General features: G+C 44.4%; 1 protein-coding gene across 2 annotated transcripts; it reads right to left on the bottom strand.

The window, feature by feature from the left end:
- Positions 1-1,512: 1,512 nt before the first annotated feature.
- Positions 1,513-14,976, bottom strand: LOC148064742 (protein kinase C and casein kinase substrate in neurons protein 3). Of its 2 annotated transcripts, none has more exons than XM_087808911.1 (10): positions 14,831-14,976; positions 8,402-8,461; positions 4,612-4,768; positions 4,318-4,553; positions 4,108-4,263; positions 3,864-4,039; positions 3,625-3,745; positions 2,314-2,429; positions 2,165-2,244; positions 1,513-1,929 (listed from the first exon to the last, which is right to left on the bottom strand). In XM_087808911.1, the coding sequence occupies exons 2-10, from the start codon at positions 8,453-8,455 to the stop codon at positions 1,820-1,822; spliced, it is 1,206 nt and encodes a 401-aa protein (XP_087665037.1). In that variant the 5' UTR covers positions 8,456-8,461; positions 14,831-14,976; the 3' UTR covers positions 1,513-1,819. The 2 variants fall into 2 exon arrangements, with proteins under 2 accessions (XP_087665037.1, XP_087665038.1); XM_087808912.1 differs by lacking the exon at positions 14,831-14,976 and adding an exon at positions 14,326-14,344.
- Between the last annotated feature and the right edge of the window lie 1,644 nt (positions 14,977-16,620).

Genomic DNA, 16,620 nt, shown 5'->3' with positions numbered 1-16,620 from the left:
ACCTTCCTCCCACTTTTTCTCATTTTCATCCATTTCCTTTTCCTCATTTCGCCCCTTCCTCATCCTCTTCTTTGACTTTCCTTTTTTTGTCCTTTTCTTTCCACTTTTGTTCCTCATTCTATTTTAAATCGTCTTCCTCCCTCTTTTTCTTCCTTCTCTTCATCATCATAACCATCGTCTTCTTCTCCTCTTCATCTTTCCATTCTTCCCTCTCTCCTCGTCAACATCTTCCCTCCATCATTTAACTTTCATTCCAAGTTCTGTCTTTCTCCTAAATACACGTGGACTTGTATGACCTGTGAACTTTGACCTCACATCCATCCTAACACACTTTTTTTTCCAGAGATCCTCAAATAAGTTGTTTTTCCTCGAGTGTGTAGTCATCCTGGATTGTGTGTCTCTTGACATGAGCGTCCACAAATGTGTGTATCTCTGAGGGACGTTGATCTTCACTGGGTTTGATCTTCTTTAGTTGAGTGAGTGTGTTTACGTCGACTCATAATCACGTATTTGTGTTCACTAGTGTGTGAAGATCAGTGTGTGTGTGTGTGTGTGTGTGTGTGTGTGTGTGTGTATCACATGCTCGTCACCAGCCCGGGGCGTATGTGACGCCGCTCCAGACATCCATCACACACACACACACACACACACACACACAGTCATTTGCCTCGCAGGAGCTCCACACTTCCTCATTAACTTCTGCTGACGTCACCAAAGTTCTGCTGTTAATTATGGCCTCCTCGTCTCCATGGCAACCTTAAGTTCTGCCCGTCACCACATGAGAGATGAAGGAACAAAAGACATGTTGCCCTGTTTCACACACACACACACACGCACACGTCTTCACCGCTGCTGCTGGTCTGACAGCGCCCCCTGCTGGTCTCACACTCATCAGTAACGTGTGTCAGTGTTGAAAGGTCGTAAAATAAACATCTGTGTGAATTTAAATAGATCAATAAAGTTTTTTTTATGGTTTCATTTCAGGTCAGTCATTTGTCTTCCACGTGACTTCACAAGTGCAGTGAAGACGCACACTCATGTTCAAGTGTGTGTGTGTGTTACTGTCAAAGGTCAAACTGTGATGAACTACTTACGCTCAGCTGGCGGCCATTTTTGCTGATGTCAGTGTAAAGTCGTGACATCATCAGTCAACAGGCACTTGACCCGAACACACCTCCATTACTTAGAGTGTGTGTGTGTGTGTGTGTGTGTACTTGAGTGATGACAAATACGTCAATAATAACCTTAAGGTCCATGAGCTCTAACACACACAATTACACATCACACACACACACACACACACACACACACACAAATACTCAATGATAAACACACGGTCGCACACATTCACCACAAGATATCACAACACACGCAATTCCATGGTTAAAAAAAAATACTTAAAATGGTGAAAAACATTTCAAAAGACAACAACACAACTTCTTCACCAAGGCACACACAATCACACAACCGTCAGGAACGACACAAACGTGTAAAAGTGATGACAACTCGGTGTTTGTTTTTCTTGGTAAAACTTTATAGACAAACAAACAACGAACAGGTGACTATAGAGCCGCGTTCGGCTTTAACTGGACCTTCAGGAGCAACTTCTGGATGTGTAGAGAAACTAAATGAATTTTAGTATAAAAAAAAAAACTGTGCGGACGCTCCGACAACCTTGCCCTCCAGCAGCACCTCGCGGTCCAGGGTCCAGCAGAGTGAATATATTATGACTTTGTCCTTCAGGGGTCGTCGGAGCAGGAGGTCCCGGAGAGAGTGGCGGTTTTTCTTTGGCTACACGTTGGTTCTGGCAGCCGCGGGACTAGACCACCTCCACGTAGTTGGCGGGGTACAGACCCTCCCGACCGCCGTCTTTCATCCCCCGACACCAACCCTGGTCGTCCTCGTCCTCCACCTTCAGGAACTCCTCGCCTGCAGGGGGCGGACAAGCTGAGGTCACTTCCTGTTTCAGCCCGAAAACGTACGAGTCTCTCCTCGCCAAAGCGTGCCTGATTGCGATTTTTCATTTTCTGATACGAGAACGAGGGGGTTTTCAGCTCGGCGCCGGGGCGCCCCCTGGTGGTTATAAGCAAAAAAACCTTCCCTCGCGGATCGAGCGAACGTCTGGTATTCATCGCGAGGTCACGGAGGTCAACGGGTCACTCACCGGCTTTGAAGGACAGCTCGTCGGTCTCCTGACCCACGTAGTCGTACAGAGCTCTGACCCTGACTCCCCCGATCATGACGCTGCAGCAGAGGTCATAAGGTCAACGACTTTCACCCCCTTTTTCACCCGCTCGCTCCTCACCCGCTCACCTCTTCTCTATCGTGGCCTCTATCTGCTCCACCTCCTTCTCCGCCGCCTCCTTCTCCTCCTCCTCCTTCTTCACCTCCTTCTTCACCTTCTTGTTCTTCTTCTCCGGCTTCCACTCCTGCGGGCGCGACAAATGGAAATACATTTTTAATGATTTTATTTGTTATAATATAAAAATGATCAGATTATTTTGATTCATTTTTCATAATCATCGTATTTAAATGATTAATTTTAGTTTAAAAACAAAATAATTACAACTGTTTTAATTTAAAGGTCATTAAATATAATTTCCTTTCTTTTGAAATTATTTTTAATAATTGTACGCAAAGAAAAATATATTTGACTAACTTTTTTGAGCAGATTTTCTGTGTCTTGTTATCGTAAAAGTTTACCACTAAACTCCAACTTCCAACTAAACTAGTTAACGTCCGACTAAACTAGTTAACGTCCAACTAAACTAGTTAAAGTCCAACTAAACTAGTTAATATCTGACTAAACTAGTTAACGTCTGACTAAACTAGTTAAAGTCCAACTAAACTAGTTAATGACCAACTTAACTAGTTAACGTCCAACTAAACTAGTTAAAGTCCAACTAAACTAGTTAACAACCAACTTAACTAGTTAAAGTCCAACTAAACTAGTTAACGTCCGACTTAACTAGTTAACAACCAACTTAACTAGTTAACGTCCAACTAAACTAGTTAACGTCTGACTTAACTAGTTAACGTCCAACTAAACTAGTTAACGTCCGACTAAACTAGTTAACGTCCAACTAAACTAGTTAACAACCAACTTAACTAGTTAACGTCCGACTTAACTAGTTAACATCCAACTAAACTAGTTAAAGTCCAACTAAACTAGTTAACGTCCAACTTAACTAGTTAACGTCCGACTTAACTAGTTAACATCCAACTAAACTAGTTAACGTCCAACTAAACTAGTTAATGTCCGACTAAACTAGTTAATGTCCAACTAAACTAGTTAACGTCCGACTAAACTAGTTAAGGTCCGACTTAACTAGTTAAAGTCCAACTTTTTGAAAAAAAAGTTTTGTAAGTGACAAAAAAGTCCTTTTTTTACAGTTAATTGTCAAATTTAGAAATACTGAAACTGAACTTAAAGAAGTTCTTAATTTTGTGTTGGTACCGGAGCTTTAACTTTGAAGTTCTGGGTGAGTTAAAGGTTTAAAGACACAGGCTCTACTTCAAAGTGCTGCATTAGACACTCAGTGTTGAGCTTCAGAGTACAACGATGCTCCAGTGATTCCTATGGATAAAAATACTCAACCCTAGAACCTGGAGTCGTGTGATCACCTGGAAGTGAGGCCAGTCGGTGGGCATGCCGGGTCCGTGCGTGTTCTTCCACCAGCGCAGGTCGTCGTGCTCGTCGATGGACGTCAGCGTGTTGTGCAGCTCCGAGTACACGGCCAGGACGCTGGCAGGAAGTTATTCAGTTACTTACATTTCTTTCAAAAGTATTCAACAGTTTTGACTTTTTTTTGGCTGGGCGGCAAAGCATTATGCTTCCTCTGATGTGATGTGAGGTGTCGAACCTCTCGTTGGTGGTGACGTCCAGGTGCTGGTGGATGGACAGGAAGGCCTGCTTGAGGAAGACGATCCTCTTCCGCTCCTCGTCCTGCGACTGGTCGAACACCGACTCCATCTCCTCCATGTACCGCGGGGCGTAGCGGTTCACCTCCTCCAGGACCTTCTCGTAGCGGCCGCGGACCTGAGGCAAGGAGGACAAAGACCCTTTGTAGCGCTCCTCGCCGAGTCATCAGGAACCATTATCCAAACCTTCTCGGCCTCCTGCTGCACCAGCTCCCTCTCCTCCAGCAGCTTCTTCTGTTTGTCTATGGACACGTCGGGGTTCCCCTGAGCCTGCGCCTCCCTCTCCCGGGCCGCGTGCTCCTTCCGGCTCACCTTGTGGAAGGCCCGTCGGGCTTTGTCCAGCTGCAGAGAGATGAGTGAGGACGAGAAACACGTTGATCCACGGACGAGTCGGACCTTCTTCAGGCGTTTGGCCCACGGCTTCTGAGCTCGGGCGAAACCCGCCTCCGTGTCCGTGGTCTCCTTGAAGCCTCCGAACAGCTTCTTGTGGAAGGAATCCTTCTGCCAGGTCCTGACCCGGTCCGCGTCCTCCGACACCAGCGAGCGGCAGATGGAGGCGTGCAGGGAGGCCAGTCGGTCGGCGGAGGTCATGAAACACTGCCAGGCCTTCAGCAGAGACCCGTACAGAGGACCTGGAGAGACCACAGTCTTAGACCGGTCGTCGGGACCTCCTTGATAGCGTGGACTCACTGGAGTCCACCACGGGCTTCCACTTGGTGCTCCACTCGCTCAGCTGCTGGGCGTACTGCCGCTCCACGCGAGCTCGCTCCTGGAAGCACGCCACGATGTCGTTGCAGGCCTGGAAGGAATCCTCCGTCCGCCGGACCGTGCCCTGGTAGTTCCCGGGCTGCCGGGACACAGAGTTTTACAGTTCTGATGAGAATACTTCCGGATCTGTTTATGTTCTCAGGGAGCTGTAACCTCACTCGTGGCACCGGTGGTCCCGGCCCCGGCCTCTAAACAGGAAGTGACCTCGGCTTCAGGAAAATAAAATATAACGATGTAAACAGATGTCAACGGTCGCACAACAGCAGATTGAAGGGATTTAACTTCTGTGTTGTGTTCCCCACAGACGTGTTAATGTAGCCATTAGTTCTAGAGTGTTTCAGCTTCTGTAAAGTCTTTTTTTCTGTTCCTCCAATAAAGACGTGCTGATGTGTCGCATCAACCCGATCTAAAAATAAGTCGTTCTTTAAATAGCTTCTCAAGAGATTTTTTTTATTCTTGTTTGAGTCTTGTTCCTCAGCGTCGCACAAAAGCCAGCAACACAACTATTGACGTGTCATGGAGTCTCTGGGCGACTTTTTCATCTTCTTTCTCTTTCTCTCTCTCTCTCTGTTGTGGTTCCGCTCCGAGTCTTAACCAGAAGCAGCTGAGGAATCCGCTGGCGGGCCAGAGGCAGATCTGCAGTTGGCCCGGTTCTGGTGCGGCTGCTCGGCCCGAGCACAGAAGAACCTTGTCAGACAAAGAACCCGTGACGTCAACAGACGACGAATCAGGTCAAAGAAAAACGTCCAGAGACACCGAAGGATTTGTCAAGATTTGATGCTCTGTGAAGGCTGCAGAAGAACCGGGCCAACAGAAACATTGGTTCTTTCCACGGCGCTAGCAACAATGCTAACGGTGGAAGTACAGGAGGAAGTTAGCAGTAGCTTTAGTAGCTAGTTTTACAATAACACCATTGTTAGCATTAGCAGTATCAATTTAGTGATTATCACAACAAGTATTAGTTGTGAATGTAGTAGAACCCACGCAGCTGTTTTAGCAATATAAAGTGTAGCCTAGTTAGTACAACAATTAGTTGAAGCACTATTGCGTTAGTAAGCAGTAGCATCGCTGCATCAGTAGTGTAGTAGCTGTAGTAGTATTCGCACTATTTGTATTTATGGTTTCTCTCATAACATTTGTAGTCATAGTTGTCATGAGGTTTTAGAAGAAATAGTGGTAGCATCATTAGTACAGTTTTACAATGAGCAGTTTATCGGTATAAACTTAATCAGCAGTAGCATTGTCGCATCAGTACTGTAGTGGCTGTAGTAGTATTTGTTGTATTTCTAGATGTCATGAGGCAAGCAAGTAAACTCGGAGTTACTGTGGAAGCATGGGAAGCGTTGATATTAGCAGTAACATTAGCTGCTAGTTGTACATTTACATAGTTCCATAGTGGTAGTTATACATCGAGATCAGTTTTAGCATTAGCAGTACTACAGTGGTAATCATGATAGAAACGTTATCACTACCATAACTAGTAGAGAAAATGGAAGAACTCATGTAAACAGTCGCAGATCATCATTAGTACATATTTACAATTAGCATTTATAGCAGAATTAGCTTAATCGGCAGTTGCGTTGTTGCATCAGTGCTGTAGTAGCTGTAGTAGTATTAGCAGAAGTTACCGTCGTGAGGCTGGCAACAGTGCAAGTTGTTGTACTCGTCATAAAAGTGAAACTATAGCATGCAGTTATATTAGCATAAGCTTTGGTAGTGTTAGCATTAGCCGTATCAATAGTGCGAGTAGTGAAAGCATCATTATGTGGTAGATGTATATAGCAGATGTTTTATCATAATAAGCATAGCATCGATAGTAAATTTCTACAATAATCCAGCAGTAGCAGTATTAGCTTAGTTAGCAGTAGCATTGTGGCAGCAGTACTGTAGAAGCTGTAGTAGTACTCGCAGTACTTTTTTAAGGAGATGTATCAGTAAATGTAGAAGTATTTATTAGAGCAGTTAGTACTAGCAGGATTAGTATAAGAAGCTAACAATATAAACAATAGTTGTAAAGTATTACTATCATCAGAGTAGCATTGTTAGAATCAGTAGCAATAACTATAGTAACAACAAAAGTAGCAGAGGTTCCAGCAAATGTGTCATAATGTCAGAGGATGAAGAGTTTTATTCCGAGGCCAACATAGCAACAGTTTACAAAACATGGACGACCGTGACGGTGGGAGTGAAGCGAGGACGGAAACTTTTCCCATGAGCGCTTGTTGGGAAGAGAAGAGGAAGGAGTCGCGATGACTCAGCAGAACAGTCGGAGCTACAGTCGCTGGATCTAATGACAGGCGACTCTACAGTCTTGTTGTGACGACACAGACGGCGACGGCGTCGTCCGACACGACCACGAGCCGCCAACATGAAAGCAGCGCCGAGACGGACGTGGACCAGACGACCGTTCATCGTCAGCTTCTTATTTATTATATACTTATCTACTATTTATTCTGAAGTTGAAGTGATGAACATAAGAGCCGCAGCATCACTGCTAGCGAAACACCGTTAGCCTATTAGCTTAGCGACCACTTCAAAGCCCTTCCTCTCGTAAATAAATGATCTTTGCATTAAATCTCTCAGTTTAAAGCTCGACACAGCAGGACGTGGTGAGCGTAAACAAAAGAGTTGAGTCTCGCTGAGCGCGCAGATGTAGCTAGTTTACCGCTAATCCTGAGTTAGCAGAGCTTCAGTGGAGCTCCTGCAGCGTCTGTTCATTTTTATGTATTTTTTATACATAAATTCAACTCTTAATCGTTTACTAGAAAAGACTGTGGGCCTCCAAATTTGATTTAAAATTGTATTGTTTATTATTTTTACTAGTTATCTTTATAATATTTTATTAATTATAAATACTTTTTGTAATTGTATATAAATAATTCATGTTCATTTTTACTTTTTTTCTGCTTTTCTTGATATGAATTGTTTTTAAATAATATTTTTTTTTAAATCTAAACCTATTCAATTAATTAATTATGTATAATTGTGTTTATTTCTGATATTGTTTATATTTTCTGGAAGATTTTCTTCCTTAGAAATACATTTGTTTTTTAATTTAATGTGTTCATATTTAAAACGTTCATAATAAAAATCAACTTTTTTTGGTCATTAATGTAACAAACAGTTATTCAAACAAATAATCTTTAATTAAACAAATTCAACTTGTATTTTTAAAGCATCACACAAGCTTTTTTTTTTAGTTAAGCTGCTAGATTTTTTGAATTTTTTTCTCACCCGTTCTTAAAAAAGTTCAAAAATGTTCTGTTGAACTGGTTGAAGGTATCAGAGCTTTTACTTTGAAGTTCTGAACGTGTGATGTTACTGTTCGACTTGTGATGTTTTTCTTCAAATCTAAAACTTGATCAAATACTCAACTCTGGCTAGAATGAGTCGGATTCCTCTGTCAGAGTGAAAACCACATCTAACTAAACATTACAAAGACATGGGAGTCTTTGGTGTGAAAGTGCTTCTAAAAAACAACTTCAACTCCAGGTCAAGTTGTTTTATTATTGACCAGATGGTCACATGACCCCCTCGAGAACAGCATGTCCCACAACGAAGACAAAACCGTATCGACTCTAATGTGGCGACAAAACTTTCCTTGTTTTGACTGGAAGGTCGTGGAGGCCAGAGACACAGATAACGACTCATTATCTCTTGTGTATCCAGAGCAACACACACACACACACACACACACAGACACACAACTCACCATCCAGAAGCTGCGGTTGTCAGCATCCTCCGGCTCTTTGCTCTCCGACGACATCCTGATCTGGAGGAAAAACACGAGTTAAGATCAGTTGTGTTGTTGTTGCAGCATAAGATCACATCATCAAGAACACAAGAACTCTCAACCCCTTCCACGTCAAATCTTTTCTACTCACCCGCCGCACTTTCTCGCTGAAAACTATCTCCAAGTTTGGTCATGCAGCAGCAGCAGCAGCAGCAGCAGCAGCAGCAGCAGCGCCGCACATGACCCTCTGTTTACTTCGCTGCTGGAACTTTGGGTTCGCTGTGTGAGCGAAGAATCAATTTCCCAGCGCGCTGATCCCTATTAGAGATCATGTGACCTACTTTAGTGGATTTAACTCTGATCGATGATCTGCCCACAAATCTGCCGCAGATTAACTGTTGTTCGCCGACCACGCTGGGTTTTGTCGACACCACTGAACGTCCTCGCCGGACTTACCTGTGACGGAACAACAACCAGCGACAACAACAACCTTTGATCTTATTTTAAGTGTGTTGGTGGAATCAGAGCATTGTGCGCTTTTGCTCGTAAAGTTGTACTAACAGAGTGTGTGTCGACACATTTTTTGTACACGTGGAGTTCAGGCTTGTAACCGTTATGTAACCGGTTACATGCAGTTGCGCTGTACAACCACTAGAGGGTTCTGTCTTCATTCAACATCCTGTGATCCCATTACATCAAAGCCCTTCCAGTAGATCAGAAGATCAGACAAAAATCTTGTAGACCCACTACAAATCCATAGGTAATTATAGCCAACATAAAAAAGTACCAGCGTGGACTCGCTCTGCAGAGCTACGTAGTATTACTCCACGAGGCTCCATAGTATTACAACGTAAAGGTCTGTAGTATTAATCCGTGAAGGTCCATAGTATTACTCCGCAAGGCTCCATGGTATTATTCCATAATGCTCCATAGTATTGCTCCAAGAGGCTCCATAGTATTACTTTGCGATGCTCCATAGTATTTCTCCATAAGTCACCGTAGTCTTATTCTGCAATGCTCCATAATATTACTCTGCGATGCTCCTTAGTATTACTCAAAGAGGCTCCATAGTATTACTTTGCCATGCTCCATAGTATTACTCCAAGAGGCTCCATAGTATTACTTTGCGATGCTCCATAGTATTTCTCCATAAGTCACCGTAAGTCTTATTCTGCAATGCTCATTAATATTACTCTGCGATGCTCCATAGTATTACTTCTAAAGGCTCCATAGTATTACTTTGCGATGCTCCATAGTATTCTCCATAGTATTTCTCCATAAGGCACCGTAGTCTTATTCTGCAATGCTCCATAATATGACTCTGCTATGCTCCTTAGTATTACTCAAAGAGGCTCCATAGTATTACTTTGCGATGCTCCATAGTATTACTCCATAAGTCACCGTAGTTTAGCTCTGCAATGCTCCATAATATTACTCTGCGATGCTCCATAGTATTACTCCATGATGCTCCATAGTATTTCTCCATAAGTCAACGTAGTCTAGCTCTGCAATGCTCCATAATATTACTCTGCGATGCTCTATAGTATTACTCCAAGAGGCTCCATAGTATTACAACGCGAGGATCTGTAGTATTACTCTGCGAAGTTCCATAGTATTACGCCGCGATGCTCCATAGTAATACACCTTATTATATGGAGCCACACTATACTCATTGACATTGTAAACCCTGTAAAGGTACAATAAACACGTATGAACGCAAGTGTTGTTCCGAATTCTACTGAAGCCACACTGAGACCCACATCACATGACCAGAACACACGCGCCTCATTGGTCAACAGCTGCTCACGCTCAGGCATGTATGTATTGGTGAGAAACGAACAAGGAGGAGAGAAAAAATGTATTATTATTGATTTTTCTCAACGATAATGATTTGTTATCAGTGCAACATACATGTAGACGTCTGTGATCCTAGTGCTGGAGTCGAGAGCAAACATGGTTCTGATGATATGATCCTGTAGAGACTGATAACATGATGGGAACATGAATAAAACATGTGAGCCGGGTCACTGTGTGTGTGTGTGTGTGTGTGTGTGTGTGTGTGTGTGTGTGTGTGTGTGTGTGTGTGTGTGTGTGTGTGTGTGTGTGTGTGTGTGTGTGTGTGTGTGTGTATGTGTGTGTGTGTGTATTAGTGTGTGTGCGCACTGTGTGTGTGTGCAAACATGTGTGTGGGTATTAGTGTGCGCATTGTGTGTGTGTGTATTAGTGTGTGTGTGCGCACATGTTTGTGTGTATTAGTGTGTGTGTGTGCGCACTGTATGTGTGTGTATAAGTGTGTGTGTGCGCACATGTGTGTGTGTATTAGTGTGTGTGTGTGCGCACTGTGTGTGTGTATTAGTGTGTGTGTGTGCGCACTGTATGTGTGTGTATTAGTGTGTGTGTGCGCACATGTGTGTGTGTATTAGTGTTTGTGTGCGCACTGTGTGTGTGTGTATTAGTGTGTGTGTGCGCACTGTGTGTGTGTATTAGTGTATGTGTGCGCACATGTGTGTGTGTGTTAGTGTGTGCGCACTGTGTGTGTGTGTATTAGTGTGTGTGTGCGAACATGTGTGTGTGTGCGCACATGTGTGTGTGTGTTAGTGTGTGCGCACTGTGTGTGTGTATTAGTGTGTGTGTGCGCACATGTGTGTGTGTATTAGTGTTTGTGTGCGCACTGTGTGTGTGTGTATTAGTGTGTGTGTGTGCGCACATGTGTGTGTGTATTAGTGTTTGTGTGCGCACTGTGTGTGTGCGTATTAGTGTGTGTGTGTGTATTAGTGTGTGTGTGCGCACTGTGTGTGTGTATTAGTGTGTGTGTGCGCACATGTGTGTGTGTATTAGTGTTTGTGTGCGCACTGTGTGTGTGTGTATTAGTGTGTGTGTGCGCACATGTGTGTGTGTATTAGTGTTTGTGTGCGCACTGTGTGTGTGTGTATTAGTGTGTGTGTGTGTATTAGTGTGTGTGTGTGCGCACTGTGTGTGTATTAGTGTGTGTGTGCGCACATGTGTGTGTGTATTAGTGTGTGCGCACTGTGTGTGTGTGTATTAGTGTGTGTGTGCGAACATGTGTGTGTGTATTAGTGTGTGTGTGTGTGTGTGTATTAGTGTGTGTGTGTGGGGGTGTGTGTGTGTGTGTGTGTGTGTGTGTGTGTGTGTGTGTATTAGTGTGTGTGTGTGTGTGTGTGTGTGTGTGTGTGTGTCCTGTTTCTTAACAGCATCATGCTCCTAATAGTTTTCATTTGTGAGAACTTGATGGCGCCACATAGAGGCCTGACACGTGCACTACATGGTTTTCATTTGTTTACCCTTCTTCGGTAAAAAGATCCTTCAACATGTGTTTGGTGTGGACGCTGCACCAGTGTAGCTCGTTCTACTGTCCTCATGAGCAGGTGACTCATGACTCAAGTGCAGACATGACTCGGCATCGCGGGCGAATCCAAACGACACTTTTCATAATAACATCGTGGAGCTAAACAAACGTTTTCCTTCTGACCTTGAAGTGTATCTGTCGTGAGGACGAGTACGAACGTGAGCGAAGATCCAAACACTGAGTCGCTGACTTGATGACTCAGAATATTTGGATGTTATTAAGGGGGGGGGTGTCGGGGGGGATTATTGTCGCCGTGGTGACGCCACAAACACGTCAACATCTGTTTGGCTCATCGGTCTACAAGTTGCGGCGAGTTTACGACGACGACACGACAAACACGTCGACGCCTCTTGACACGTCTGGCTTCGGTCGTTTTCACGCGGCAGATGCTTCGCCCGAAAATCTAATTAAAGTGAATGTTGGCCGTGATGATCGTGACCTATGAAGACGCCAGATAAGGGAAAAGATAATGGATGCTAACAACTTTACAGAGACTTCCTGTTAAAACTTTAAAAGTTTGGCCCCCGTGAGTGAGTGAGTGAGTGAGTGAGTGAGTGAGTGAGTGAGTGAGTGAGTGAGTGAGTGAGTGAGTGAGTGAGTGAGTGAGATACGCCTGCCTTAAGACATCCAGCAGGTGGCGTCCATGACGATCTTAACCACGTGATGATCTTTTCAAACTGTGACGTGAAAACCGGCTCAAGGTGTCACACGGAGCCCGAGGCCAACACGAGTCACCCAGACCTGTCTTAAACCAAACCGTACTGCAACACTTTTGCTACTTATAACTGAGTTCTTTAAGTGTTTCCTTCCCTTCTACTCCTCAACAGATGCTAACTGATGTAGCTACTTGAGGTAAGGCTAACATAGCATTTAGCTAACACAATAGGTTGACGGTTGGGTTAAACAAATGGCGCCTTCTGGGCTCGAAGTCAAACATTGTGATGATTCTTCTGGTTTCGTTGAGCAAACATTCGGCGTCTGAGAAGCGCCGCGAGCTGAAGCTCCGCCCACCTCGCTCGCACAGTAGACGTTTTCAAAACGACTCCGTCACATGCACGACTTCTGCCGCCCCTTCATCTCCGACCAGATGACACGAGCGCTGCAGGTCAGAGGACTAATGAAGCGGCTTCCCCTCGACCTCCTCCACTTCCTGTCCCCCTCGCTGTGCAGGCCCCTGCTCGAGGGGGGACGGGGGGACGAGTGTGATCAGAGGGAGACCAGAAGCGTTGGGGGGCTCGGATGGGGGCGCTCTTCACTGCAGAACAAAGTTGATTTTCTTGCGTACGACAACTTTCTTGTGTGAATCAAAGACACAACGTGTCACTAAGTAGTCGACCAGGGGGGGGCACGAGAGGGGTCATACCTACAGACCACGTGGATTTGAAACGACATACTCAGACTTGAGGGTTGGGCAACGAGAATCGAGTATCGATTGGACAGTAATACTATGGAGCAACCCAGAGTAATATTATGGAGCATTGCAGAGGCATACTATGGTGACTAATGGAAAATACTATGGAGCCTCGCGGAGTAATACTTTGGAGCATCACGGCGTAATACAATGGACCTTCGCGGATTAATACTACAGAGCCTCACAGTGTAATACTATGGAGCCTTGGTACCTAAAGAGAGAACTGGAAGAAGCAGCTTCTGAACACCAAAGGAAGACGTGTTTTCACCAGAAGAGTTTCTATAACCGAGCGAGTCGTGGCGAAGGTTTTGACGAAGTTTCTGTGCGTTAGGAGGACGAGCGTGAAAAAAGTACCTCGTCCGAGTTCAAGGAGTAGAAGTTAATGTGTCTTTGACGAGGTTTGATATTCATATCGCAGTTGAAATCCACATTGAACTCTGAAAATATCAAAGTTCAGAGTAAAATTCATTGAGAGTAAAAAGTGAGTAGAACGACAAGTGATGGAGAAGGTCGTACTACTTCAGAAAGACAGTTCGCTCGTTCAAAACATCCCGAACGGAATCCAAACATAGAATCGGATCCTTCAAGTTGTCTTTAAAAAGATCTTAAAATTGATTCAACTAGAAATGATATCAAAATGTTGAGTTTTACCCAAAACTTCTGCTTTAAACAGATTAAATGTAGCCTGCAATGATGCTAACAAGCACATGCTAACAGCTGCTATAGCTAATTCCTTATTTAAAGACTTTCTGGATCCGGTCCACTGCTGGACCTCCAGTGTCGTGAGTCACACTTAACTACTCTGTGAACTCAGCTCTACTCCAGATACATTGTCCCAAACACAACTTTATACGTTTACAACAGACAACAATATGACAACTTTTCTACTTTTTTTTACATTTCACTGCAATATTCTGGACTTCACACTACTTGTCACACACAACTACACATTCTATACCATAACAAAAACAGCAGCGTTACACACATCTAGACGTACGACACCACAAAGTACCAGTTGCTACCTTTAAATCCCCAAGTATCACGTCCAGTACCAGTGTCACCTGGTCCAGTACTCAAGTCTACTTGGGTTTCCAACAGCGAGAGAAGGTTCAGGTCTGGACTCACCCGCAGAGACGAGGCCCCCGTGAGACCCCCTGAAAAAGTTCCCTGACAGCAGGTGAGACCCCGATCTCTCAAGAATCTTCGAAGAACTCGACAGTAAAACGACTTGATGACTTCATTTCCGAGGAAACCAACTCTTTCACCCCGAACCCTCACTCACTCCTCCCCCTGTCCCCGATTCATCTGTCAGACATAACTCAACACACACACACACACACACACACACACACACACACACACATGCACACACACACTCTCCCCCTCTCAAATACACACACTCTCCCGCTAACACACATCACAAATACACTCTCTCAGATAGACACACACTCTCCCGCTCTCTCTCACACACACACACACCCCCTCTCAAATGCACACACACACATTCCCTCACACACACATTCCCTCACACACACACACATCTACACACACAGTGAAGCTACAGTATCATATGAGATGATCCAACAACTTTGTCATCTTCAGCCAGCAGGACTAAATTTAAACACTTCACCTCCTGCTGTAGAAGTTTGTCTTCCTCTCCTCCTTCTCTCCTTTATCTCCTCCTCTCTGCTCCTTCTCTCTTCTCCTCCAGCGGTGTTTTCTTCGACTCCAGGACGACTCTGCCGCTCCCACTCTTCTCTTTCTTTTGGCGAAGTGTATCAGATGAGCTTCTCTTTCCCTCCCTCCTCCTCCTCCTCCTCCTTCTTCTTCCTCCCTCCTTCTCTCTCTCTCTCTCTCTCTTCTGCCTCTAAACAGCTGCAGGAAACACATTCTCTTGTTCTTCAACGTTACTCACTCCTTCTCTCTCTCTTCACCCCCCTCGGAGTGAGCGACGTTCCAAAACCACTGCTTTCATGTGTGAGTGAGTGTGTGTGTGTGTGTGTGTGTGTGTGTGGGGGTGTGTGTGTGTGTGTGTGTGTGTGTGTGTGTGTGTGTGTGTGTGTGTGTGTGTGTGTTCTGATGGACCCGTTAAAGTTTTACGACGCGTACAAAGAACCTGAAAACAGTGGAGAAGAACCACGTCTTCTTTTCCCTCCACTGGACTCCCCCGAGAACCACCGGTGGTCCACAGCTGGAGCCACTTCCTGTGTGTGTGTGTGTGTGTGTGTGTGTGTGTGTGTGTGTGTGTGTGTCCTGTTTAGTTCTTTTTATTGTGCGTCTATCTAAATGTATTTTCCAAGAGGTCACTGGTGTGTTTGAGTTGTCATCACATGCTTGTCTTTATTGTGTGTTAAACAGATTGAATGTGTTTGTTCAACACAGCGAGAAAGTGTTTGTGTGTGTGTGTGTGTGTGTGTGTGTATCACTCAAACTGGATTTGTGTGTCAACTCCTTTTTTTACTCTAAACAAACAGTGCGAGTGTGTTATCAAAACTTTCTTTCTTTTCCCAGAAGGCCAGGGTAGTGTGTTCTAGTGTGTGTGTTTGTGTGTCTCTCACACGTGTCGTTTTTTTTAAACAAAACAACAAAACTAGTCATTCTTGTGTGTTAGTGTCACGTGCAAAAAGGATTGTGTGTGTTTGGACTGAGTGGAAACCCGCATTCTTCTCTCGGTGTGTGTGTGTCCTCTCTTGTCGTCAGGTATGTGGCGGTTACGTAAGTGTGTACCTGAAGTCTCGTGTCCGGCGTGTGTGTCAGAACTTGTGTAGATGTTTTGTTCCTGTGTGTGTGTGTGTGTGTGGTTGGGGGGGGGGGGAAACAAAAGCAGATGTGAGCGATCACGTCATCACGTCAGTCACATAATGACAGCCTCAGAGCCTCACCTGTCGTGTGTGAGTCACATCGTCAAGAATGTTCTTTAACTTGGTTATTTTTTTAATATTAAAAAAACGTGTGGATTTACTAGTGGGTTTACTAGTTCCACTCCCGGCCACTGGGGGGCGCCGTCGGTGCTGCGCGCGCCAACGCGACGCTCCGCGTGGAGTAGAAAAAGCGAGACACCCGGGAGTTCATTCCAGCTCGTGAGGCCACATGTGCGGACAGACTCAAGGTGTGTATCCTTTAAACTCTTATTTAATAACGTGCTTTTAGAAGATTTTGACGATCAACGCTTAAAAGAATCTACTTTAAAAAGTCGTTATTATCGGGTGTGTTTCGGTGTTTAAACCAAAGAAAAAACACAATGGGTCATATTTACAGTTTTAGAATTGATAATAAGTCTTAAGGAAGGTTAATATAAAGTATTTATTTACAATTTAGCTCAAGGACTGCGTTTATTTGTGGTAAAACTGAGTTTAGATGGTGATGTAAGAAATAAGAGATCTATGTCATTATTGCCGCCGAGGCTGTAAAAACGACTAA

Source organism: Callionymus lyra, chromosome 15 (genome assembly GCF_982586985.1).
Source record: "Callionymus lyra chromosome 15, fCalLyr1.hap1.1, whole genome shotgun sequence".
NCBI lineage: Eukaryota > Metazoa > Chordata > Actinopteri > Syngnathiformes > Callionymidae > Callionymus > Callionymus lyra.
The sequence above is the reverse complement of the archived record's forward strand: the minus strand, read 5'-3'. Positions and strand labels throughout refer to the sequence as shown.

What these genes read in the sequence shown, in the direction of transcription:
- LOC148064742 (XM_087808911.1), bottom strand. Translation starts at nt 8,455, where the DNA reads ATGTCGTCGGAGAGCAAAGAGCCGGAGGATGCTGACAACCGCAGCTTC. An exon ending in ACAACCGCAGCTTCTGGATG is followed by an intron (nt 4,769 to 8,401) that starts GTGAGTTGTGTG and finishes GTGTCCCGGCAG; the next exon opens with CCCGGGAACTACCAGGGCAC. An exon ending in GACGTCACCACCAACGAGAG is followed by an intron (nt 3,746 to 3,863) that starts GTTCGACACCTC and finishes ACTTCCTGCCAG; the next exon opens with CGTCCTGGCCGTGTACTCGG.